The sequence below is a fragment of the Rattus norvegicus genome, chromosome 4, assembly GCF_021556685.1.
Source record: "Rattus norvegicus strain SHRSP/BbbUtx chromosome 4, alternate assembly SHRSP_T2T, whole genome shotgun sequence".
In the NCBI taxonomy this organism is placed as follows: Eukaryota; Metazoa; Chordata; class Mammalia; order Rodentia; family Muridae; genus Rattus; species Rattus norvegicus.
This window is the reverse complement of record NC_141537.1, coordinates 177,012,678-177,040,648: the sequence shown is the minus strand read 5'-3', so window position 1 is coordinate 177,040,648 and position 27,971 is coordinate 177,012,678. Positions and strand designations below refer to the sequence as shown.

The 27,971-nt window shown below is 38.9% G+C and overlaps 1 protein-coding gene across 3 annotated transcripts in view; it reads left to right on the top strand.

The window, feature by feature from the left end:
* Positions 1-27,971, top strand: part of Slco1a1 (solute carrier organic anion transporter family, member 1a1) — a 75,143-nt gene that overhangs the window by 2,592 nt on the left and 44,580 nt on the right. For 2 of the 3 annotated variants that reach the window (XM_087659058.1, NM_017111.2), the window contains exons 2-5: positions 15,520-15,638; positions 20,525-20,666; positions 23,852-23,984; positions 27,503-27,609. In XM_087659058.1, the coding sequence (XP_087515184.1) occupies positions 15,579-15,638; positions 20,525-20,666; positions 23,852-23,984; positions 27,503-27,609 (442 nt within the window). In that variant the 5' untranslated portion in view covers positions 15,520-15,578. The remainder of the gene's footprint in view (positions 1-15,519; positions 15,639-20,524; positions 20,667-23,851; positions 23,985-27,502; positions 27,610-27,971) is intronic. The other variant, XM_087659057.1, reaches the window with a different exon arrangement.

Genomic DNA, 27,971 nt, shown 5'->3' with positions numbered 1-27,971 from the left:
CCTTTGAGACTTGCTGCTGAACACCTTCCTAGTTCTTTCTGTGCTCTTACTGGCTGGTTCAACCCAACTGTTTTGGCTCAAAACTCTTGTGTAAGCTGACTAATTCGGTGTGACTTCTCTGTCTCTTTGCCACTCCTGAGTGTCTCTGCTTGGCCTCAAACTAACTTAGGCAATCTGTTCTAATCTTCTGTCTCTTTCTCATATTCTGGTTCTTTTCCTCTTTTCTGTGACTAGATTTTTCTCTCTTCAACCTGTCTTTGTAAACTTCTCCCTATAAAACTGCCTCTTTCCCTCTCTGTACTGCTCTCTTAAGTAGCGTTTCCTTCCTCTTTCTTCTGGTTGGGCATATCCTATTCTGTCAAATCTTTCTCTGATTCATAACTTTGTCTGCTACTCTATTATATATCACTTTCAAACCTGGGCACTTTCTTCTACAAAGTAACTACCTTCATTGTTTCAGACTAGAGGTGTATACTAAGGTTCTGTCTGTATTCCAGCTAGAGGGATTAAAGGAGTGTGCTAAGGACTGAGCTACAACATAGCTAGAAACAGTTGGCTTTTTTTTTTTAGTAAATAACACAATCTTGGCATTCACAGTATGATCAAATATCCTTCAAAACTTGGAGTGACTCAACCAGCACTCTCCAAAGTGACCAGGCAGAGTGTTTATTCAGTAGTTGATATGCAACTAGAATGGCTCAGATTGTTCTGTAATATTTTCAGGACAAATGTGGGTAACCAATTTAAATTTGTGGCCACATTTAAGAGGTTTTTTTTCTCAGAAAAAAATGGGGAGTTGCAAGGGTCTTAATTGACCTTTGACAGCCTGATATAGAGGAATTTCCAGATGGTTTTATGACAGATAGTTGGTGAGAGACAGAGGTCTCTTGGATATTGCACATCCATATGTAAGATCTACCCCAGACAGGTATAGATAGGAAGAAACAGAAGAGAGGAGAGAGCAAGTTTAGTTATCAAATCAGCAACTTGGATCAGTTTGAATTGGTGAGTTATACACGTGGCTGAAAGGTGAATATGGCATCCTCTATTACTACTACCTGGAGAGACCTTGGAAAGGAAGTAATGCTTGAAGAACCTTGTATGTTAGAAGAGAGAACAGCTGATGAGGAGAGAAGGCAACAACAGGTGACTCAAAGGTTAACTTCTTTGATTCACATGTAAGACACTCAGTTACAGACAATGGTACATCCTTATATCTGAATGCATGAAGGTATAGCTTTAATAACTTATTAAACAAGCATTGTTTTTAAATTCTATCTTTCACATAGAATTCAGTGACCAAAAAGCCCAGAGATAAGTTTTGTACTCTGGACATTACAACAGCCATAGCAAGTGGATGCTGGCAGCTGGCAGCAGCAGCAGAGAAAACAAAACAAAATGGAAAAACACAGAACATAGAAAGCTCACACACTAAAAGAAGACCAGTCAGAAACAAAACATGAAGTGGCTACCATCATTCATATATTCAACTAACTATTCATTCAACCTCATTGATTTTCATCTTATGTAAGTCACATTTCTAGTGACTCACAGAAATGAAAGCTTTACACCTATAAGAAGAAAGATACCCTGGCAGTTGAAAGCCAAGGAGTACCATAAAGTTTCAATGTACAACAAACCTCACATAAGAGATTTATTGGGAAGGATGAACCCAGGAGGGTGGCTTCTTGTGCTCAGGAGAGAGGTAACAGAAAACTGAGCAGAAGACAGGGTTTCTAATAGAATTTCTTTGGGGTGGAGCATTCAGGGTGGGAATTGGTGGGATTGCAAGTTGAGCTTGGAATTATTATTCTGTAGGGTGGGGGTGGGGTCCAGGTCTTAGGACAGTTAGACTATTCAGATGGTAGGACCTTATGTTTGGAGATTCCTGGTGGAAGGGCCTGGTCACTCTCATGTTTCAAGGGACTTATAGGCTGACTCTCCCCAGCTCAGGCATGGGCAAGGAGAAACAGAAGAAAGAGAAGGCTAGTGAAAAATTGTACTATGGATTACAAAAATAGAGGCAGGTGAGGGAAGTTGAGAATTTGATGTTTCTTCTATATGTGGTGTAGATTTAAATTATGAGCTGTCTCTGTGCTAAAAATCTCACCATTGTACCATTCTTACCAACATCAGTATCATGTCCTCTCAGGAAGTTAAGTGAATTTGGATTTATATGTGGGAGCCTTGAGTCTGGCACTTTTACTTGTCAGGCTGTTCAGAACTGCCAAGATAGGTTTTATAATTTTCATTTATATCTTGTGAATTTACAGTCCTATTTACAGAATAAATAAGTTGTACCTCAATTTACATGGCACCGTTCTATCTTGCTGTAGTATGTCTGTCTTTCTGTCTGCCTGCCTCTATCTATCTATCTATCTATCTATCTATCTATCTATCTATCTATCTATCAATAGGTAAATTTTAGCTTCCCCAGGAGAAGCATAGTTTCCTAGAGGTCTGGGTCCAAGCAACATTCTCTGGTGACTGAGTCTTTTCTCACTTTTCTATAGAACAGCATAGCTTGTCTTCTTCTTTGGTAGATCTTGGTGACTTAACCAGTGATGGTCACATAGTAAGTGTTCATTAAGTATTTTTTGGAACTACAGGGCAGTAACAAGAACTGGGTTAATATATAAACACTCAGTGGTGACTAGGATTTGGAACTCTGATAAATATTTAAAATGCTCTATAAATTTAGAGCTATTCCAGATCACTTGTTAACTGGATGTGTTCAAAGGATTTTCATAAATCAGTGCTGTGGAGACACCTGAGATATCATCCAGGTATTTTGAGATAAATTGTATAGAGTAAATATGAAAAAAAATCCTACTTTCAAGATAAAAAGCTGAATAGAGCTTGCCCCTTTTCTCCATTGCATATAAATACTTGAATTGACATATTACCTATACACAGATAGACATGTCTGTCCATACTTAATATGTAGGCCATTAATACCAATATTCCTCAAACTATTCCATAAGATAGAAACAGAAGGAACACTGCCCTATTCTTTCTATGAAGTGACAATTACTCTAATACTGAAACCACACAAGGACACAACATAAAAAGAGGACTCCAGGCCAATTTCTCTTATGGATATTGATGTAAAAATACTCAATAAAATTCTAGCAAACTGAATCCAAGAACACATCAAAACCACCATTCATCAAGATTAAGTACCCTTTAACCCAGGGATGAAAGATTGTTTCAATATATGAAAAGTCATTAAGGTAACCCATTATATAAACAAACTAAAAGAAAAAAACCACATGATTATCTTATTAGATGCTGACAGCATTTGACAAAATTCTACGTCCCTTCATGTTAAAAGTATTGAAGAGATCAGGAATTCAAGGCCCAAAGCTAAAAATAATAAAAGCAATTTACTGCAAACCAACAACCAATATCAAATTAATTGGGGAGATACTTGAATCAATCCCACTAAAATTGGGGACAAGACAAAGATGACCAATCTCCACATATCTATTCAGTTTAGTACTTGAAGTTCTAGGTATAGCAATAAGAAAACAAAAAGAGATCAAGGGAATAAAAATTTACAAGGAAGAAATGGTATCACTATTTGCAGATGATAGAATAGTGTACATAAAAAACCCCAAAATTCTACCAGAGAATTTCTAAAGCTGATAAACAATTTCAGCAAAGTGGTCAGATATAAAATTAATTCAAATCAGCAGTCTTCCTTTATATGCATGATAAACGGGATGAGAAAGAAATTAGCACAACAACTCGCTTCACACTAGCCAAAAATAAGGTAAAATATCTTGGGGGTAACTCTAACCAAACCAATGAAAGATCTGTATGACAAGAACTTCAAGTCTTTCAAGAGAGAAATAAAAGATCTCAGAAAATGGAGAGATCTCCCATGCTCATGGATTGGCAGTATTAACATAGTAGAAATGGCCATTCCATTAAAGGCAGTCTATATATTCAACACAATCCCCATCAAAATCCCAACACAATTCTTCAAAGACTTGGAAAGAACAATTTTTAAATTAATTTGGAAAGGCAAAAAACACAGATTAGCAAAAACAATTCTTTTTTTCCTCCATCTTTATTAAATTGGGTATATCTTATTTACATTTCAATTGTTATTTCCTTTCATGGTTTCCAGGCCAACATCCCCCTAACCGCTCCCCCTCCTCTTCTATATCCGTATTCGCCTCCCCATCCTCCCCCCATTACCTCCCTCCCGCAACAATTCCATTCATTGGGGATTCAGTCTTGGCAGGAACAAGGGCTCTTCAACTGGTGCTCTTACTAGGCTATTCATTGCTACCTATGAATTTGGAGCCCAGGGTCAGTACATGTATAGTCTTTGGATAGTGGTTTAGTCCCTGGAAGCTCTGGTTGGTTGGCATTGTTGTTCATATGGGTCTCAAGCCCCTTCAGCTCTTTCAGTCCTTTCTCTGATTCCTTCAACAGGAGTCCCATTCTCAGTTCAGTGCTTTGCTGCTGGCATTTGCCTATGTATTTGCCATATTCTGGCTGTGTCTCTCAGGAGCGATCTACATCCAGTTCCTGTCAGCCTGCACTTCTTTACTTTATCCATCGTATCTAGTTTGGTGGCTGTATATGTATGGGTCACATGTGGGGCAGGCTCTGAATGGGCGTTCCTTCAGCCTCTGTTCTACACTTTGCCTCTTTATTCCCTCCCAAGGATATTGTTGTTCCCCTTATAAAGAAGGAGTGAAGCATTCGCATTTTGGTCATCCTTCTTGAGTTTCATGTGTTCTGTGCATCTAGGGTAATTCGAGCATTTGGGCTAATAGCCACTTATTAATGAGTGCATACCATGTGTGTTTTTCTGTGATTATTAGGTTACCTCACTCAGGATGATATTTTTCAGTTCCATCCATTTGCCTATAAATTTCATAAAGTCATTGTTTTTGATAGCTGAGTAGTATTCCATTGTGTAGATGTACCACATTTTCTGTATCCATTCCTCTGTTGACTAGCATCTGGGTTCTTTCTAGCTTCTGGCTATTATAAATAAGGCTGCTATGAACATAGTGGAGCACGTGTCTTTTTTATATGTTGGGGCATCTTTTGGGTACATGCCCAAGAGAGGTATAGCTGGGTCCTCAGGTAATGCAATGTCCAATTTTCTGAGGAACCTCCAGACTGATTTCCAAAATGGTTGTACCAGTCTACAGTCCCACCAACAATGGAAGAGTATTCCTCTTTCTCCACATCCTTGCCAGCATCTGCTGTTGATAGAGTATTTGATCTTAGTCATTCTGACTGGTGTGAGGTAGAATCTCAGGATTGGTTTGATTTGCATTTCCCTTATGACTAAAGATGTTGAACATTTCTTTAGGTGGTTCTCAGCCATTGGCATTCCTCAGCTATGAATTCCTTGTTTGGCTCTGAAACCCATTTTTAATAGGGTTATTTGTCTCCCTGCAGTCTAACCGTGAGTTCTTTGGATATAAGCCCTCTATCAGTTGTAGGATTGGTAAAGATCTTTTCCCAATCTGTTGGCTACCGTTTTGTCCTAACCACAGTGCCCTGTGCCTGGCAGAAGCTTTGTAGTTTTATGAGATCCCATTTGTCGATTCTTGATCTTAGAGCATAAGTCATTGGTGTTTTATTCAGGAAATTTTTCTCCAGTGCCCATGTGTTTGAGATTCTTCCCCACTTTTTCTTCTATTAGTTTGAGTGTATCTGGTTTGATGTGGAGGTCCTTGATCCACTTGGACTTAAGATTTATACAGGGTGATAAGCATGGATCAACCTGCATTCTTCTACATGCTGACCTCCAGTTGAACCAGCACTATTTGCTGAAAATGTTATCTTTTTTTCATTGAATGGTTTTGGCCCCTTTGTCAAAAATCAAGTGCCCATAGGTGTGCGGGTTCATTTCTGGGTCTTCAATTCTATTTCACTGGTCTATGTGCCTGTCTCTGTACCAATATCTTACAGTTTTTATCACTATTGCTCTGTAATACTGCTTGAGTTCAGGGATAGTGATTCCCCCTGAAGTCCTTTCATTGTTGAGGATAGTTTTAGCTATCCTGAGTTTTTGTTATTCCAGAGAAATTTGCAAATTGTTCTGTCTAACTGTATGAAGAATTGGATTGGAATTTTGATTGGGATTGCATTGAATCTGTAGATTGCTTTTGGTAAAATGGCCGGTTTTACTGTATTAATCCTGCTAATCCTTGAGCATGGGAGATCTTTCCATTTTCTGAGATCTTCTTCAATTTCTTACTTCAGAGACTTAAAGTTCTTATCATTCAGATCTTTCACTTGCTTGGTTAAAGTCACACCAAGGGAAACTATAATTACTACAGAATTGATCTGTGGTGCCTCTTTTCACTCTGCTCCAGCAAATAATGAATTTTGGTTTTTTTGGCTAATAAATCTACTGCCATTTGGCTTCACTACCTTCCCTTGTTCCACAGTAAATTTGATAATTATAGCCATTCTGGCCAATAGTTTTCAGTTCACTTTTTTTTTCTTATTAATTTGAGTATTTCTTATATACATTTCGAGTGTTATTCCCTTTCCCGGTTTCCAGGCAAACATCCCCCTCCCACCTCCCCTTCCTCATGGGTGTTCCCCTCCCAACCCTCTCCCCATTGCCGCCCTCCCCCCCACAGTCTAGTTCACTGGGGGTTCAGTCTTAGCAGGACCCAGGGCTTCCCCTTCCACTGGTGCTCTTACTAGGATATTCATTGCTACCTTTGAGGTCAGAGTCCAGGGTCAGTCCATGTATAGTCTTTAGGTAGTGGCTTAGTCCCTGGAAGCTCTGATTGCTTGGCATTGTTGTACATATGGGGTCTCGAGCCCCTTCAAGCTCTTCCAGTTCTTTCTCTGATTCCTTCAACGGGGGTCCTATTCTCAGTTCAGTGGTTTGCTGCTGGCATTCGCCTCTGTATTTGCTGTATTCTGGCTGTGTCTCTCAGGAGCGATCTACATCCGGCTCCTGTCAGTCTGCACTTCTTTGCTTCATCCATCTTGTCTAATTGGTTGGCTGTATATGTATGGGCCACATGTGGGGCAGGCTCTGAATGGGTGTTCCTTCTGTGTCTGTTTTAATCTTTGCCTCTCCCTTCCCTGCCAAGGGTATTCTTTTTCCTCATTTAAAGAAGGAGTGAAGCATTCACATTTTGATCATCTGTCTTGAGTTTCGTTTGTTCTAGGGATCTAGGGTAATTCAAGCATTTGGGCTAATAGCCACTTATCAATCCAATACTGAGATGATTATGGGCACTCTATGTTTATAATTCATTGGCCAAAAAGGTACTTGAAGACAATGAAGCATTTCTTAGACAAGGACACAATGATCAGTCATTTTTGCCTTAAAAAATGAAAAAAAAAAAACCCTCAACTAACCCCTATACCAAATACCCGTCTCCGCAAACCCAAGCAAACCCCCAGCACATAGTCACTATAGACCAGAGTAAAGTTATATCACCTGTTTGAATATCACCCTGTTCCTAACTGATTCTGAATTTATGTGGTCCTCACTATCTTTAAGAAAAACCCAAAAGGAACAACTTGACACAGGAGACAGACTACAAAGAATTTGGTAGTTAAAAGCTTCTTTTACATATTTTTCCTTTACTTATTGTATTCTACAGAAAAGTTTATATAAAACATATTGAAATTTTGGGGGGTGGTTCAGCAGGTAAAGACAATTGCTACCAAGCCTGGTGACTTGAATTCTACACTTAGAGCCCACACAGTCAAAGTGCAAAGCTAATTCCCATGAGTTGTTCTGTAACTTCCAAACACAAGTTGTGTCCATACACACTCTATATATTTTAGACAGTAATAAAAAAATGTGATATATAAGTAAATTTTATTATTCTGTTTAAAAATATACTGTATTAGAATGTTACCTTTGAATGAAAAGAATAACCATCTTTTTATATAACATTAAATAAAATAAACACTCTGATATGTAAAGGGGAAAAAAAAGTCACACCAAGGTATTTTATATTATTTGGGACTATGATGAAGGGTGTCGTTTCCCTAATTTCTTTCTCGGCTTGTTTCTCTTTTGTTTAGAGGAAGGTTACTGATTTATTTGAGTTAATTTTATATCCAGCCAATTTGATGAAGGTGTTTATCAGGTTTAGTAGTTCTCTAGTGGAACTTTTGGGATCACTTAAATATTCTATCATATCATCTGCAAATAGTGATATTTTGACTTCTTCCTTTCCAATCTGTATCCCTTTGATCTCCTTTTGTTGTCTGATCGGTCTGGCCAGGACATTGAGAAGTATATTGAATAAGTAGAGAGAGAGTGGACAGCCTTGTCTAGTCCCTGATTTTAGTGGGATTGTTTCAAGTTTCTTTCCATTTAGTTTAATGTTAGCTACTGGTTGCTGTATATGGCTTTTACTATGTTTAGGTATAGGCCTTGAATTCCTGTTCTTTCCAGAACTTTTATAATGAAGGGGTGTTGAATTTTGTCAAATGCTTTCTCAGCATCTAAAGAAATGATCATGTGGTTTTTATCTTTCAGTTTGTTCATATAGTGGATTATGTTGATGGTTTTCGTTATATTAAACCATCCCTGCATAACTGGGATGAAGCCTACTTGATCATGAAGGATGATTGTTTTGATGTGCTCTTGGATTTGGTTTGCAAGAATTTTATTGAGTATTTTTGTGTCGATATTCATAAGGGAAATTGATCTTAAGTTCTTTTTCTTTGCTGGGTCTTTGTGTGGTTTAGGTATAAGAGTAAATGTGGCTTCATAGAAGGAGTTTAGTAGCACTCCATCTGTTTCAATTTTGTGGAAGAGTTTGGATAGTATTGGTATGAGATCTTTGAAGGTCTGATAGAATTCTGCACTGAATCCATCTGGACCTGGGCTCTTTTTGGTTGGGAGACTTTTAATGACCGCTTCTATTTCTTTAGGAGTTATGGGGCTGTTTAAATGGTTTATCCGTTCCTGACTTTACTTTGTTACCTTGTATCTGTCGAGGAAATTGTCCATTTCCTCCACATTTTCAAGTTAGGTTGAATAATGGCTTTTGTAATAGGATCTGATGATTTTTTGAATTTCCTCTAATTCTGTTGTTATGTCTCCCCTTTCATTTCTGATTTTGTTAATTTGGACACACTCTCTGTGTCCTCTGGTTAGTTTGGTTAAGGGTTTATCTATCTTGGTGATTTTCTCAAAGAACCAGCTTTTGGTTCTGTTGATTCTTTGTATAGATTTTTTTCTTTCTACTTGGTTGATTTCAACTCTGAGTTTGATTATTTCCTGCCTTCTACTCCTCCTGGATGTATTTGCTTCTTTTTGTTCTAGAGCTTTTAGGTGTGCTGTCAAGCTGCTGATGTGTGCTCTCTCTTGTTTCTTTCTGCAGGCACTCAGAGCTATGAGTTTTCCTCTTAGCACACCTTTCATTGTGTCCCATAAGTTTGGGTATGTTGTACCTTTATTTTCATTAAATTCTAAGAAGTCTTTAATTTCTTTCTTTATTTCTTCCTTGACCAGCTTATCATTGAGTAGAGCATTGTTCAACTTCCATGTATATGTGGGTGTTCTTTCCTTTTTGTTATTGAAGACCAGCTTTAGCCTTTGTTGGTCTGATAGGACGCATGGGATTATTTCTATCTTTCTGTATCTGTTGAGGCCCGTTTTTTGACCAATTATATGGTCAATTTTGGAGAAAGTACCATGAGGTGGTGAGAAGAAGGTATATCTTTTTGTTTTAGGATAGAATGTTCTATAAATATCTGTTAAGTCCATTTGGTTCATGACTTCTCTTAGTCTGTTTATGTCTCTGTTTATTTTCTGTTTCCATGATCTGTCCATTGATGAGAGTGGGGTGTTGAAATCTCCTACTATTATTGTATGAGGTGCAATGTGTGTTTTGAGCCTCAGTAATTTTCTTTTATGTATGTAGGTGCCCATGTATTTGAAGCATAGATATTTAGGATTAAGAGTTCATCTTGCTGGATTTTTCCTTTGATGTATATGAAGTGTCCTTCCTTATCTTTTTTGATGACTTTTGGTTGAAAATCAATTTTATTGGATATTAGAATGGCTACTCCAGCTTGCTTCTTCAGACCATTTGCTCAGAAAGTTGTTTTCCAACCTTTTACTCTGAGGTAGTGTCTGTCTTTGTCTCTGAGGTGTGTTTCCTGTAGGCAGAAAAATGCTGGTTCCTCATTGCATATCCAGTTTGTTAATCTGTGTCTTTTTATTGGGGAATTGAGACCATTGATGTTGAGAGATATTAAGGAATAGTGATTGTTGCTTCCTGTTATATTTGTATTTGGATGTGAGATTATGTTTTTATGGTTGTCTTCTTTTTATTTTGTTACAAAACGATTAGTTCTTGCTTTTTCTAGGGTGTATCTTGCCTCTTTGTTTTGGGCTTTACCATTTATTATCCTTTGTCAGGCTGGATTTGTAGAAAGATATTGTTTAAATTTGGTTTTGTCATGGAATACCTTGATCTATGTTAATTGAGAGTTTTGCTGGATACAGTAACCTAGGCTGGCATTTGTGTTCTCTTAGGGTCTGTATGACATCTGTCCAGAATCTTCTGGTTTTCATAGTCTCTGGTGAGAAGTCTGTTGTAATTCTGATAGGTCTGCCTTTATATGTTACTTGATCTTTTTCCCTTACTGCTTTTAGTATTTTTTCTTTGTTTTGTGCATTTGATGTTCTTACTATTATGTGACAGGAGCAGTTTCTTTTCTGGTCCAATCTATTTGGAGTTCTGTAGGCTTCTTGTATGTTTATGGGCATCTCTTTCTTTAGGTTAGGGAAGTTTTCGTCTATGATTTTGTTGAAGATATTTATTGGTTCTTTGAGTTAGGAGTCTTCACTCTCTTCTATACCTATTATCCTTAGGTTTGATCTCCTCATTGTGTCCTGGATTTTCTGTATGTTTTGAGCCAGTAGCTTTTTCTGTTTTACATTATCTTTGACAGTTGTGTCGATGATTTCTATGGAATCTTCTGTTCCTGAGATTCTCTCTTTTATCTCTTGTATTCTGTTGGTGATGCTTGTCTCTATGGCTCCTTGTCTCTTCCTTTGATTTTTCTATATCCAGGGTTGTATCCCTTTCTGCTTTTTTTATTGCTTCTATTTCCATTTTTAATTCCTTCACCTGTTTGATGATGTTTTCCTGTAATTCTTTCAGAGATTTTTGTGTTTCCTCTCTAAAGGCTTCTCCTTGTTTCTTTGTGTTTTCCTGCATTTCTCCACGGGAGATCTTTATGTCTTTCTTGAAGTCCTCCATCATCATGATCAAATGTGAATTTAAATCTAGATCTTGCTTTTCTGGTGTGTTTGGATGTTCAGTGTTTGCTTTGGTGGGAGAGTTGGGCTCTGATGATGCCATATAGTCATGGTTTCTCTTGCTTGGGTTCCTGTGCTTGCCTCTCACCATCAGGTTGTCTCTGGTGTTACCTTGTTCTGCTCTTTTTGAAAGTGGCTAGACTGTCCTATAGGCCTGTGTGTCAGGAGTGCTGTAGACCTTTTCCTGTTTTCTTTCAGCCAGTTATGGGAACAGAGTGTTCTGCTTTCAGACGTGTAGTCATTCCTGTCTACTGGTCTTCAGCTGTTCCTGTGGGCATGTGTCCTGAGACTACCAGGCAGGTCACTTGGAATAGAAAAGTTGGTCTTACCTCTGATCTTGGGCCTGAATTCGGTCTTTTGTGCTGGGTTTCAGCTCTTTGTGAGGGCAGCCACTAGATGGGCCTGCCCCACCTTCTCCTGGGTCCCTGTGCACAGGTGGCCCAGATGATGCTAGGTGCTTTAATCTAGAGTCAAAAATGTAGGCAGAGAGTAGTCTCCTCTGGCTTTCCAGAAATGTCTGCATCTCTGAAGGTCTAGCTCTTCCTCCCAAAGGATTGGGTACACAGAGCTGTTTGGCCAGGTCCCTTCAGATCTGGGCACTGTCTGGACCACAGGGCTCCTGTAGCTTGAGTGCCCCTATCTTCCTGTTCCCAGAGGCCCTATACAGTTTCCTTTTGGCCCTGGGATGTGGGCAAGGGTGGGAAATACTGGAAGTCTCTCCTTCTCTGCAGTCTCAGGAATGCCCACCTGTCTGGCCGATAAGCTCTCTCTCCCACAGGGTTTGGGAGCAGGAAGCTGTGGGCCGGGATCACCTAGGTTCTGTAAAAACAATCCTTAACAATAAAATAACTGCTAGGGGAATCACCATCCCTGACCTAAAACTATACTACAGTGCAATAGTGATAATAACTGTATAGTATTGGTACAAAGACAGACATGTTGATCAATGGAATAGAATTGAAGGTCCAGAAAAAAAATCACACTCTATGGACACTTGATCTTTGACCAAGAAGCCAAAAATATACAAGGAAGATGAAAAAACATCTTCAATAAATGGTGGTGGTCTAACTGGCTGTCTGTATACAGAAAAATGAAAATAGACCCATATTTGTCACCTTGCACAAAACTCAAGTTCAAGTGGTTCAAGGCCCTCAACATAAAACTAGATACACTGAAACTAATAGAAGAGAAAGTGTACCACCTTCCATCAATCAGAATGGCTAAGATCAAAACCCCAGGTGACAGCACAAGTTGGTGAGGATATGGAGAAAGAGGAACTTCTCCACATCCATCCATTTGCCTCCTTTGCTGGTGGGATTGCAAACCAGTACTACCACTCTGGAAATCAATCTGAAGGTTCCTCAGAAAATTAGAAATAGATCCACCTGAAGACCCAGCTATCTTGGGAGTATACCCAAAAGATATCCCACCATGCCACAGGGACACATGTTCCACTATGTTCATAGCAGCCTTGCTTGTAGTAGCCAGAAGCTGGAAACAACCCAGATGTCCCACAACAGAGTAATGGATACAGAAAATATTTTTCATTTACACAATGGAATTCTACTCAGCTATTAAGAAAGAGGATATCCTGAGTTTTGCAGGCAAATGGATGGAAAATATCATCTTGGTAAGGTAACTCAGATCCAAAAGGACATGCACGGTATGTACTCACTAGTAAGTGAACATTAGTCAAAAATGTACAGAATACCCAAGATACAGTCCACAGAACTCAAAAAGGTTAAGAAACTGAAGGGGCCAAGAAAGCATGCCTAAATCCCACTTGGGAGAGAGAAGAAAGTAATCACAGGAGGTGGGACAAACGGTGGGGGACTTGGATGAGAAAGGGGACAGGGAGGGGAAGAGAAGAACATGAGCAAGGAATGGGTGGGGGAAAAGGACTGATGCCCTGGGGGCCAGCAGGAAGAATGGAAACAGGCAACCTCAGGAGGTAGGAGTTGCTGGGACCCTCCAAAATGTACCAGAGACAAGAGAGGCGAGAGACTCTCAGGACTCAAAGGGAGTCTCAAAAGGACTCAAAAGGACCTTAGATGAAATGCCCTACAGTGGGGAAAAGGAACTTATAGATTCCATCTCCAGCCGAAAGACCAAGCATCAAGTGAGGGATGGGGTTGCTATCCCACAGTAAAAACTCTGACCCATAAATGTTCCTGTCTGAAAGAATTGCAAGGTCGAAAATGAAAAAGAGCCTGAGGAAAAGGAAGTTCAGTGACCGGCCCAAAATGGGATCCAGCTCAAGGGGAGGCCTCAAGGCATGACACTATTACTGAGGCTATGGAGCACTCAAAAAAAGGGACTTATCATGACTGCCCTCAGGAAGACCCAACAAACAGCTGAAAGAGTCAGATGCAGATGTTTTCACCCAACCAATGGACAGAAGCTGCAGACGCCTATGGTTGAAATAGGGAAAAGCTGGCGGAAGCTGAGGAGGAGGGCAACCCTGTAAGAGGACCAGCAGTCTCAACTAACCTGAACCTACGAGATGTCTCAGACACTGGACTACCAACCAGGCAGCATACACCAGCTGAGATGAGGCTCCCAACACATATGCAGCAGAGGACTGCTGGGTCTGGGTTTTGTCAGAGAAGATGCACCTAACCCTCAAGAGACTGGAGGCTCCAGGGAGTTTAGAGGTTTCCTGGGGTGGAGAATGAAAAGGTGGGGACATCTTTGTGGAGATTGAAGGTGGGGGATGGGATGTGGAACAGTCAGAGAGTAGACTGGGAGTGGGATAAAACCTGGAATGTAAAACAAAAAATTAAAATTAAAAAAGTGTAGGTCACAAATAACCATGTAGAGTTCTCTATTTAGGTGTCTGGTCATTTTGTAACCCCTACATTTTTCAAACCTGAATTGCTAGATTCTGCCCCAGATCATAGACTTATTTGTTGTTTTCATGTAGGTTGTTTTTATGATTAAAATGATTCTCTGTCTCCCAGGTTTCTGTGAATCAACATTGCCCCAGAAAGTGTTTATCTTTCTGAGACTCCAGAGAAGTCTTGGAATGAAAAGAAACAAGGAAGGAAGCCTAGGCTTCTGTGAGGCAGAGGTTTAGTAAATCACAAAAAATGTTGTCCCATTTGTAAAGGCAGGAGTCCTGAAGTGAGTTAATCACCTGGGGCTCACTTGCTTTTGCTAAAGAATTGAGAAGCCTGGTTTTAACCACATTGTCATTAGCTTAAGGTCAGAGTTTAACAAGCTCTAAGGGTATCTTTAACATTGCTAAAAGAATCGGCATAGTGTTTTTTTGTGTTTACTTTTTCAGTGGAAATCAAACAAATCCAATCCTATCCTGTGCAGTTATTTATAAGGTTTGTCAGAGTAAATAAAAACAAATAGCAAAAAAAAAAATTAGAAAAAAATCAAAACAAAAATTCCCTAGGTATTTTTTTAAAACATTTCAGGTTAAATTATTCCTATTTGTGTGTGTGTGTGTGTGTGTGTGTGTGTGTGTGTGTGTGAAGATGCATAGTACAGAAACCAGAAGTCGATGCGAATGTCTTCCTATAGAATGTTCTAGTTTATGTTTTATGATGGGGTCTCTTCACTCAACATGTAATTAGAGGGCCCAGTCGGCATACTGCACTGATCCTGTTCTTCAGGTCCTTCCAGTGAAGGGCTTACAGGCACATGCAGAAAAGCCCCAATTTTTTACTTGCCTGCTAAGAATTCAGTCAGGGCATCAAGCATAAGAATCAAACACTTTGCCACTGAACCACCTCCCTCTCTGTGCTGTACAGTTTTACTGGAACTTGACGTTCACTAGAATAATTTGGGAAGAGGAAAATCAGTTGGAAAAATGTCCCAATGAGATTGCCCTATGGTCTAGCATGTAGTGCATTTTTTTAAATTTAGAATTGATATGTGAGGGCCTAGCTCATGGTAGGTGGGTCACTGCTTGGTAGGTGATCCTGAGTTATATAAGCAGACTGACAGGAAGCAGTGTTCCTCCTTGGCTTCTGCATTGGCTCCAGCATCCAGGTTGCTGTTTTGGGCTCCTGTCCCAACTTCCCTAAGAGATGAACTTAATATACAACTGTCAGCTAAAATAAACCCTTTCCTTTTAGTTTCCCTTTGGCCCTGGTATTTTGTCACACCAATAGAAACTCTGATTAAGACACCTTTTCCCTAGGAGAGAGTTTTTTTTGAATGGCTTGTTACAGTTCAGAAAATTATTTAACAGCTTTCTCCTTTCTTAGAAAGACAGCAAAGCAAAGACTTTTAAAGCGAAGAAGCTGGAAACAATCAGAAGAACACCATGGAAGAAACAGAGAAAAAGATTGCAACACAAGAGGGTAGATTGTTTTCCAAGATGAAGGTATGGTTGTTTCTATATATTCATGCATATACTCAGGAAAGCCATTTGAAACAAGCATCGAACGTGCTTGTAACATTGCTCAGCTCACACAAAATTTTCCAACACAAATGCTCTTTCACTCAATGTGCTGCTAATTCCTTGCCTTAGAAACGGTTGATTTTTCAATGAGGGGTGTCTAACCAGTATTATTCGTTCAGGAAACAGAATAATTCAGGGCTGTGCTTCTCAACTGGTGAGTTCTCAACTTATGGGTTGGATGACCCTTTCACAGGGGTCGCATATCAGTTATCCTGCATATCAGATATTTAAATTACAGCTCATAGAAGTAGCAAAATGAGAGTTAGAAAGTAACGATAAATTTATGATTGTAGTCAGCACAACAAGAAGAACCATATTGCATGGTCACAGCATTAGGAAGGTTGAGAACCACTACTGTAGAAGTCCTTAAAGAAGAATCGGGTTTAAAATGTTTTAGATGAGTATTATGTTGTGGTCGGATTTAGTCTTAAGTCAGAGGCTAGCCTAGTGCTCAGCTTCAGAGTCCTGACAGAAGGTGAAGGGTTGTAGCTAGAAATCAGCTCCACAATGTAAGTGCTTTGTTCATTAATATAAAAAGATGGCTCCATGACCTGGCTAGAAAAAATATTTTCTTCAAGCTTTGGCAACATAGCAATCATTGTTTGTAAGACAGTAGCCCATTCTGCTGGCTGCTTTGGTGGTTTTCAGTGTTTTAGAAACAACTATTGTTCTCATAGCTCCAGAGGTATCTTTACGTCACAAATGTGAACTTATATTAAACGAAGAAATTCAAGCATTGGCTAAGTTTCTAGGGTGTTTCTCAAAATGTTCCTCTCTAAGATGCTGCCTCTTAAATCATCCTATTGAAAGCTCATTTTGTCTTTACCTACACGTAGTGGAATTTGCATCTTAATGTAAAAGAGGCTTCAGACTCAGCCCAGGGAAAGTGTTTTCACTTGCAATGATGTACGGATAATAGGAAGCCAACCACGGTCAAGGCTCAGGTCAACCTTTAGTTCGTACAGCTTCAGAGGAGCCCAGGTCCTTTGGCTCCTAACCTTCCCAGAGGCTTAGTCGGCGTGCCATTTTGGACAGTTTATAAAACCTGTTTATACTTCAGTGTTGTACATTTGAAAAGGGTAATGGTAATCCTATATTTTAAGATTTAAAAATTCTTTCTGAGTCCTCACTATGTATGTGTCTGTCTCTCTGTCTGTCTCTGCTACTGTTTTTGTGTGTGCTCACCTTCAAGGGTTGTCCTACACTGCTGGTATGAAAGATTAAACCCAGGCACTTACACACAGCAGGCAACTTCTCTTCTCCTGCTCTGTACCTCCGTTAAGATGTTTAAAGCATCTTAGAAAGACTTAAAACACCTTTAAGATGCTTTAATATTTTTACATTTATGTTTTATTTAATGTATGTGGATGCTTTGCTCCCGTGTATGTTGGTACACCATTTTCATTTCTTGTATTTTTGAAGGACAGAAGGTGTTAGATCACCCGAGACTAGAGTTGCAGGTGACTGTGAACTACCATGTGGGTACTTGGAACATAATACAAGTTTTCAACAAGAGCGGCCATTGCTTCTAAGTACTGAGCAACAACTCTAGCTTCAAATATTAGGATAATGATGAGTATTGTGATTACTAGACCGTATTTGGAGAGAGAGGTCATCAGATATCATTATAAACAGTAGTGCTGAATGTTTGTCTTCGTTAATTTTTTTCAAGGAAACCATATTTATTTATTTATTTTTTCTTTTATTGGATATTTTAAATTTACATTTCAAGTGTTATTTCCTTTCCTGGTTTCCCAGACATAAGCCCCCTATCCCATCCTCCTCCCCTTCTTCTACAAAGTTGTTCCCCTTCACTTTCACCCCCACCCGACATTCCACTACACAGAGGAACACTCCTCCATTGTTGGTGGGATTGCAAGCTGGTACAACCACTCTGGAAATCAGTCTGGAGGTTCCTCAGAAAATTGGACATTGCACTACCTGAGGACCCAGCTATACCTCTCCTGGGCATAGACCCAAAAGATGCTCCAACATACAGCAAAGACATGCTCCACTATGTTCATAGCAGTCTTATTCATAATAGCTAGAAGCTGGAAAGAACCCAGATGCCCTTCAATAGAGGAATGGATACAGAAAATGTTAACTGTATTAATGAGGGTTTCTATTACTGTGAAGAGACACCATGATAAGTGCAAATCTTATTAAAAACCTTTAATTGGGGCTGGCTTACTGGTTCAGTTTTAGTCCACCATGACAATATTGGTGGCATGCAGGCAGATGTGGTGATAGAAAAAGAGCTAAGAATTATACATCAAGATTGATGGGCAGCAGGAAAATTATGTACTGGGCTGACTTGAACTTCTGAAACCCAAAGCCCATCCCTACTGACACATTTCACCCAACAAGGCCACATCTACTCCAATAGTGTTAGTTCCTGGTAGCCAAGAATTCACATCTATGATCTTTTGAGGTCTGTTCCTGTTCAAACCACCACAGTTACTCTGGAGTTTAATAACTCTACAAATTGGTGTAAATGTTATGGGAAAATGTTCACACCATGAGTATATAAGACAAAATTTAGAGGTAACTTGTTCAAAAATAATTAGACTCTTCTTTGACTTTAGAACTATCTAAAAAGTTGGGGTGGTAAAAAAATCTACTCTGTCAGACTGAAAGTTCTTCTTGATAGATACGTAATCATTAGGAAAAGTCTCTCAGGACAAGGAAAACATGGCCTTCATAGCCTCCAAGCAAGCATGCCCTATTGACCTCACCAGGTGCCAATGGATAGTTGTAACCCAGTGTGACCAGACAGATAGCCCTGGTTTAGCTAAAGTTAACAAAACCAACCCAAAACTCGTGAAGCTTGGAAAAAGACTGTTAGTAACAAAAAGACGTTGATGGGCAAGAGAGAGAAAAAGTTCCATGTATGCATGAAATCAACAGAGTAAATTTAATCAATAAAAATTACTAAAGCAAAGACAGGAGCATTTATCGGGGGGATGGGATAGATAACTTGATCAGTAATGTACTTGCATTTGAGGCAGGAGGGCTTGTGTTCAGTCACCAAGTCTATATGGAAAATAGGGATGGCAATGTATAACTCTAATCTCAGCTTGGAGGGATGGAGTCAGACAAATAGCTGGTGAGCCAGCCTTGCCTTCTAGGTGAATTGTAGGCAGGTGAGACTCAAGTTTTTAAAACAATGTACAAATGTTGAGGAATTTTTCTGAGGTTGTCTTCTGGTCTCCCCATGTACATATTCATACATTAACTCATCCCACATGAGTGTGCAAACACACACACAAAGACAGGATGAAAGAAAAAGAGAGAAAAAAGTAAAAGTCCCTTAGGAAGCAGGAGAAGACTGCTCTAAAGGAGTTTGCTGCAGACTCTAGAGTCTTGAGGTAAAAAGTCAGTAGGATTCGATTTTTAAATACAGATGTTACATGGCAGTAGACCTGAATGAGTATATCCACTGGTTTCTTTTATTTTCTGCCCAGAAAAAAGTACTTTAGAGGAAGCACAGAGGAATAAAATGTTTAGCTTTTTGTTTCAAAATATAAATAGAATAAATGATCTTCCCAAAGATGAGTTTTTAAAAATTGGTAGATCTTGATTATAATGATAGGATCTGAAATATAAAATGTGAAAAGTATCACATCCTCTAAGGGATTTACGGTGAGATGAAGGAACATCTCTGCAAATTGCATTTGGAATCAGAAAACAAATGTCTGTACTTTTGACCTACATTAGTTACTAGGTGTTCGCATTTCACACCCAGTTCTCCCTTTTCTCCTTCCTTCTTTCTTCTTTCTTTCCTTCCTTCCTTCCTTCCTTCCTTCCTTCCTTTCTTTCTTTCTTTCTTTCTTTCTTTCTTTCTCTCTTTTTTCTCCTTTTTTATTTGTATATCTTTCTGTTCTGGTTTAGTCAAATAAGTTTGCATTTGTGACAATAAATTTACAAGCACTAAATACTAATCAAACACAATAAATTTACATAGTATTTCAGATGAGGCAGTACAGAAATTTCAGAAGCTGGGGTGATATTTGCCATCAGTCAGTTGCTAGAAGATAAGTTGGGAAAACAGGAAACTCATTCACTCAAACATCACTCAAAATGAGTTAATTAGTCATAGAAAGGTAGTGAGGTGCATTATTTACATGGCTACCTTTTACCCTGCACATGAGGGACGCCAAAAATGTTTTATTGTTTTTCTATGAATACAACTTTAATGAGATAAAGTGTTACAGAGACTATTGTACCAGGAAGAAATAAAAAAAAATTATGTATCGTTGCTGTGTGGCCATTGACACTAATAGTGAGAATGTTGCTTGTTGTGTCTAAAAATGCCGAAAAAGAGGACAAAGTGTTAAACTGGCCAAGGAAATCCAGAGACCTGTTATTCCTGCAGAGAGAGCACTGTAGGCTTACTGCAGACACAATGTCTTGGTATAATTCTGTGTTCTGTTCTTTCTTCTCCATAAAGTGGACAGCATGTGACCTGTAGATAACAATAGAATGCCGACGACCCACCAACAGCTCTCTATGTCTTACGTAGAAAAGCTCCATGTCTTTCTCTATGAATAAGGTACACTGATGAAAGTGGAAATCCATAAGTATCTACCAAATTCCCCACTGTTAACCAACTTTTCTAACTTTGCTTTTCCAGAATGAGGACACATGACATACAGAAGAAATTATACTTTAAAGTTTGCTGCATGTTCAAGGACTTTTTATGGTGGATATAATTATTCACCTCATGGAGGAAACTGTTTATCAGTAGATGACAGATACATATTGAAACCAAAACTTTTTATTTTTTTCTTAAATATTTTTCTTCTTAGGTGTTTCTGCTGTCATTAACATGTGCATGTTTAACCAAATCACTATCAGGAGTATATATGAATTCCATGCTCACACAAATAGAGAGACAATTTGATATCTCCACATCTGTAGCTGGATTAATCAATGGGAGCTTTGAGATTGGTGAGTTATTTTTACATTTACTTACCTTTATATATTGATATTTTCTCCTTATTACTTGCAGTAGCCCATTTAATCTAACTGAGTTACACGCTTCCTGACATTGACTGAAAAGCCTCATTCGATGTGAACAAACCATTTATTTAAATATCCTCATGACTGCCATAGCTGGACACAGTCCCTTTTCTATGAGAAGTAGCAGAAGATTTAGAGTATTAATTCTATCACTTGATAACTCAGAGACACGCACATGATTTTACCTTAGCATTTTAGAAGATTGATATAGGAGAAACTTGTGTCCCAAAGAAGAGAGCAAATGTTGCTCTTCCTCTACTGGGTCTGTGAAGTTGCTGGATACCCTCTCCTATTCGCTAGAAGTTTTCCTGTGTTTGACTTCTGTCACACACAATTCCTAAGAAGAGTGGAATAACCTCAACTCCTGATTTTTGGTGATGAGCTTGGATATGAGAGTACCAAGGCTGAAAGACAAAGATTGCCTCTATAAACAAAGTGAGCCGGAAGCATTGCTGCTTCTCTTCTCTAGGTTAGTCATAGTTTTCACTTCATTCAAGGAGAACATCAAAGCAAAATGTGATTGAGCAGAAGCTCACCAATACTGAGGATGCACTGTCTGTCCCTCAGCGTCAAGCTCCTTAGTGCTTACTATTTCATGCATGTTCTACACCTCCACTGGTGACAGCATGAATGCCTTACATAGACCTTACACAGCTTCTGCTAGTGTTCTGTGTTAAATGAAGCAAGTACAGTCCATTGGTTACCCAAGATCCCACAGGACACATTTGTACTATTGGAAGAAAGTCTCCTAAAGTAAAGGTTTCTCACACAAAGAAATGGACAGGTTCATTTGGGCAGAAAAGATTTGGGCAGATGGTAAAGCACCAAGCTGTGAGGAGATAGAGTCAGCCCAATTATATGGGAAGTTGAAAGATGTTAGAGCATGAGCTCGGGAGAGATGCAGGGATGAGGAATAGGTAAAGATTGACTTACTCTGGAGTATGTCTTATATTTCCCAAGTAGCAGAGTGCCAGTATAGGGTGAAATGTAGATACTATTTTCCTATGCTCATATTCAAAACCCAGTGATATCTGACTTCATGATAATATGTTACTTGCAAAAAATTAAACTATATAGGCAAAGAGGAAACTGGTTATACTGAAGTAAAATTACCAGAACATTTAAACTAGCTGCCAGGAAGAAATATTCGTGCTTTTAACAGCGAGGTAAATTTTAACTAGATCTGATTTTCAAGTAATTATCGGCTCTATGACATTTTGTAGTATTTATAACAACCAATCGTAAGCCACCATTTATAAAGCCTTCTATTTGTAAAAGAATCATTGCTCTTCATATCACTACTGCTTCAGACTTTATGGTGAGCAGAAAATCTAATTCCAAGTTAATGAAATTATTGAATAAGTTCATTATTCAGTATTGAAATAGGAAGCATTAAGGGGTTTGACCCTGGGAGACTGAATAGTACATCTTCAGTATTGGTGAGTTTCTGCTCAATTACATTTTGCTTTGATGTTTTCATTAAATGCATTAAAGACAATGTCACCTTAAAGGAAGTAAAAACTGTGATTAATTCAGTGAATGATAATTATTATTTGATAATCATTTATATTCAATAATTATTTTTAACAATCATCACCCAAGTCCACAAAAATGCTCTAATTTCTTTGAACTCCATAGCTTCTGGACTAAAAGGTTAAAAATTCCTGTTTAAAGTAGAAAACATTAAGTCTTTCTACGTCACTGGCTATGGCAGATGACTTAAAGGGAATTAATTAGAAATACTGGCGAGCAGAAGCAATTCACATTGGCCAGTGGAAGCAGGATTTGGTGGGCATTTCCCCAACAGTTTGGAAGCAGGCTCCTGCTAGCCTACATAACACCTTACTCTCTCCCCAGCTCTTCCCACTGCTTATTAGAGGGATGCAAAAAGGCAATGTAAAAGGTGAATTCAGTCTAATGTAAGGCAGAAGTGTTTTTTCTTCCAATCAATAAAGATTTTGGATAGTATCATTCAGGGGAACACAGCCATATTTTTGAAAGAACTGTAGAGAGTTCCAACGATGGGCATCTTGGGATATTACCTGATGCATGATTATTTCATTGATGGGGTTTTTGGAAATACACAGGCTGTAACAAGGAAAATAAGAATTTAGAAGTGGGGATCAAGCCATTGAATGGCACCTCACATCTCTTCTTCTTAGACAGTAGACTAGAGAAGAATAAAATTGGAAGAAAAGCAAAGTCTTCAGACAGCTTTCAAACAGTTAAGACCACTTAGAGATTTGCTAAGTCATCAAAGAAGAGGGTTTGATTTTTTGCTGATCTTTCCATTATGTGTAATATGAACAGGGAAAACAGCAAACTAGAAAAGGATGTGGTTTGTAGAGAACTTACATCATATTTGGTTCTTTCCAACTCTTTTTCTATGTGACTAATACTGGTGATTGAACCTAGGACCTCAGGCACACTAAGCAAACATTTTCTCAATTGATCCCTCCTTTGTTTAGTATTTTTTGTAAAGAAAGTGGCCTTGAACTCACTTTGTAGCCCCAGGAAAAATTGAACCTTATAATCATTCTCTCTTGGCATCCCTATAGCTGGGAATGACAGATCCATGCCACCAGGTTCTACAGTCCATTCAACTCTTAAACATTTTTGGCAAAGGTCTCTGTCAAACAGGGCTTTTCAATGGGTTTTTTCTTTAACCAAAGCTTTTTTTGAAATGACAAAGAAGAATTTTTAGCTTGATTTCTTCAATCTAGACCTAAAACCCATATGGAGCAATAGGACTCATACCATCTCTCTGCTTAACAATATTAACTTGTTTAAAAAAAAAGAATTGAAAATCTAAGCAGACATCCAACTTGGCAATGTTGAGCAATAAAAGAATTTTAAAATAGCAAGTTTACAAAAAATGACCCCATTTGATTCTGCATAGAGTAGGCTTGAGAGGAGAGGTCAGAGGTGACGTGAAGGCTGACACCTGCTTTTGTATCCAATGCCAAAAGCAGGATCATCCTGTATAGAGCCTCTAATATTCTCCAAAAACAGAAGAGAACTTTCCTTCCTGGCCATAATTGCTTTACACATAAAGTTTCACTAAGAGTTGCTAGTAATTTACTGAAAAAAAGCATTCTCATTCTCTCAACCAGGAAACCTTTTTTTCATTGTATTTGTGAGTTATTTTGGAACAAAACTGCACAGACCTGTGGTGATTGGTATTGGATGTGTGATTATGGGCCTGGGGTGTCTCTTAATGTCATTACCTCATTTCTTCATGGGCAGGTGAGTATTCCAATCCTTGATGATATTTTAGGTTCAACTCTAACCTACAGTAAATGAGACTCAGATTTTCCTATCTGGAAGGAGTAATAGTTCCTGATGTACAGAAGGCTAATATAAAAATTAGAAGAAGTTGTGGTTTCTGATCTACCAATAGAATCCGTGAACCTTGTGGCCTAGGTTTATTTAAGATCCCATCCAGTCCACTTGTGACATGGTGATTTGAGACATCTCTTTCATGAAGTTGAGACACATGAGCAAATTCTCAGAATCCGCTAACTCTTGTGCTGATTCCTTCAAGACTATTTTGATTCTTTGATTACATAGGGTCCACAGTATGACATAATCATGGATCACCAAGGGATAGATAAATGTCAAGGCTGCTTTTATTTCCATGTTTACCAAAGTAACTTACGGAGAAAACTGTGAGAGTATAATTATGTTCAGTTATAGTTTACCCAGTTCCTACTTTCAGGGGCAAGTTTTCAGGTTTGTTTGTTTACTCAAATGTCTTTAAATGTCTGGTTAGTTGTAAAATACACACAAAATTTACTGTTTATATTGGCATACTATGAAAATGTTCTCTTCCATAGGATCATGCTATTCTTTGTTATAGATTCCATTTTTATCTAGATTTAATAATAGGCTTATTTTTTTAATTTTATATTCTTTCATTATACCCCAGGTTCCTCACTGGGGGACAAGGTAACATCAATCAACACAGGTCAGGGGCTTCATGGCTTTTCTGGGAATGCCCCTGGCTGTTGTCTGTTATGTTCCTGTTGCTTAAGAACTACAACCGTCTAGGTCATCTCAGTGCCATTTCCTTGGAATTCTCCATCATTCTTTTCCTTATGAATTTGTTTTACTTCTTTCTCTCATCTTCTCTTCTTCTTGCCTTCCCCTTCTCTTTTTCACTGTTTCTTTCATTTTCTTGTCTTAAAAGATATTTTATATATTTTAGGGTGTGTGTGTGCGTGTGTGTGTGCGTGTGTGTGTGTGTGTGTAAGCATCTTGGATGTCATGTCTGGTGCATACAGAGATCAGAAGAGGGCATCTAACCCCCTGATTTTGGAGTTATAGATGGCTGTCAGCTACCATGTGGGTGCTGAAAAGTGAACCCATGTCCACTTGAAGATCTGCAAATGTTCCTAACCATGGAGGCAACTTTTCAGTCCTGCTTTGCTTTGCTTTTTCGCAGTTGGGGGTTGATAAGTATCCCAGGCTGGTCTGGAATTTAGTATGTAGCTCAGGCTGACCTCAGACTTTTGATGATTTCTGTAATTCATAAAATAACTAGGACCACCCATGCCAACCTAAGAGCCTGGTATGACAATCTTTTGCTTGCTTCTTGCTGAATGGGGGTGAAGAATTCTCTTCTTGGGGCCAAAGGGGAAATTGGAAAGTTGGTTTTGCTAGCTGGTATCATTTGCCACCCAGTCTCTATGTGTTGAGAAGGTTCATGGCTTAGCTGTAATAGTCTGAAAGGTTGGATGGGTGAGATAGCTGTTCTGGAAATGTACTGGAAGCAAGTTTTTAGAGGAAACAGCTTCGATGCAGTTGAGGTAGGATAAATCAGGGAGCTGGAATGGAAAGTACCAGAATATCAGCATCCTAGAGTGTGAATCTTGTAAGAGCTGTCTTTCTGTTCTTCCACTCTGCGATATACAAACCCTAACCATGTTAATAGCAGCAAAGGTTTAAAGAAAGAATTCTTGTCATGTCTGATCTTATCAATTTAGAATAAACCCATACCTTTCTTTTCCTGTGGAAATATAGGCATAACCTCTCCCCTAAGCATAACATGTTTCCTGTTTTCCATTCTCACATTAAGAACAGCCTTAAAATAAACAGGCTAGTTAGTTGTCAAAGTCTCATTTTTCCTTTTAGTATCAATTCAGAAACCTTTTCTTTTTTCACTTTTTTATTGACTATTTTCTTCATCTCCATTTAAAATGTTATCCAGTTCCCCTCTGGAAACCCTGTATCCCATCACACCACACCTTTCCTCCATGAGAATGCTCCCCTACCCACCTATGCACTCCCTCCTGCATCCCTGCCCTGGCATTACCATATACTGGGGAATCTAGCCTTCACAGGACTAAAGGCCTCTCCTCCTGTTGCTGCTTGAAAAGGCAATCCTCTACTACATATGCATCTGGAGCCATGGGTAGGTAGTTCCACGTGTATTCTTTGGTTGGTGGTTTAGTCCCTGGGATCTCTGGGGGTGGGGTCTGGTTGGTTGATATTGTTGTTCTTCCTATGGGGTTACAAACCCTGTCAGCTACCTCAGTCCCTTCTCTAATTCCTCCATTGGGAACCCATTCTCAGTCCAAAGGTTGGCTGCAAGCATCTGCCTCTGTATTTGTCAGGCTTTGGCAGAGCCTCTCAGGATACAGCTATATCAGGCTTCTGTCAACTTGCACTTCTTGGCATCCACAATAGTTTCATGGTGACTGCATGTGTGATGAATCTCCATGTGTAGCAGTTTTTGGATGGCCTTTCCTTTCCTTTGTCTCTGTATTTCCTCCTGCGAGTATTTTGTCCCCCCCTTCTGAGAAGTACTGAAGCATCTACACTTTGGTCTTTCTTCTTGAGCTTCATGTGGTCTGTGAATTGTATCTTGGGTATTCTGAGCTTTCGGGCTAACATCCACTTATCAGTGAGTGCATACCATGTGTATTCTTTTGTGATTGGGTTTTCTCACTCAGGATATTTTCTGGTTCCATTCATTTGCCTAAGAATTTCATGAAGTCATTGTTTTTCATAGCCGAGTAGTACTCCATTGTGTAAATGTACCACATTTTGAAACTTTCTATGTAGGTTTTTAAGGTTTTATTCTGTTTATGTGTTTAAAATATCTATTCTAAGATATAATCCTTCCTCTGCATAAGAATTCCTACAGGGGAATGAGTAAAAGGCAAGATAACTAAGATGCAGGCCATCTTTGGATTAATATGATCCAAAGATCCTGTATTTTCCTTTCTATCAAAGCTAACTCTTTCTCAGCCTCAGCTGATAATTTTCTCAGGCTATTTAAATCTTTACCACCTTGTTAAGTTTGGAATAAATTGCCTAACTCTTGAGTAGCCAAGTCAATTGTAGGCTTCAGCCACTTAATATTTCCTTGTAGCTTCTAAAAAGTCTTCAGAGTCCTTAACTGGTTTCTTATGACTTACATTTTTTGTGACCTAACCTTCTACAGACTTATTCCATATCCTAGATAATTCATAGAATCCCCTCTTTGTAATTTTTTTCAGGGGAGATTTGCAATCCCCAGCAAGGGAGGGTTATTTTTTTAAACTTCATCAAACATTCTTCCCAAGATATTTATATCTGAATTATGTAATAGGATATCATCCATATGATGATAAAGAATAGATCGAGGAAATTGTTTATGGATCATCTGCAATCTTTACTGGCTCTGGACATACTGTTTTCAGGGAAATACGAGTTAGTAATCTGCAGATGCTATCCTTGCGCTCAACTCCTCACAGTGAACCTTTCCTTTGTCTACACAGATACGAATATGAAACAACGATCTCACCTACAGGCAACTTGTCCTCAAACAGCTTCTTGTGTATGGAGAACCGAACACAGACCTTAAAGCCAACGCAAGACCCAGCAGGTTGACTTCTGCTTTTCATTGCTTTCTGTTCAGACACTTGGCCACAGTGCTTTTTTTTTTTTTTTTCTTTTTTTCCGGAGCTGGGGACTGAACCCAGGGCCTTGCGCTTCCTAGGCAGGCGCTCTACCACTGAGCTAAATCCCCAACCCCTCACAGTGCTTTTTTAATGAAGGGCTTTAATATGAAATTACGTTCCCTAGACATGTAAGACAAAGGAAAATTTATTTCCATTTTCAGGGACAGGGGATATCTAATAAAGTAGAATACTCTCCCACTTGAGTTTGGAAATATGTATTAAGATGCTTTTGTTTCTTAAAGTGTGTATTTAAAAAAAATCAGTCACAGATTTTCCACTTTAGCAC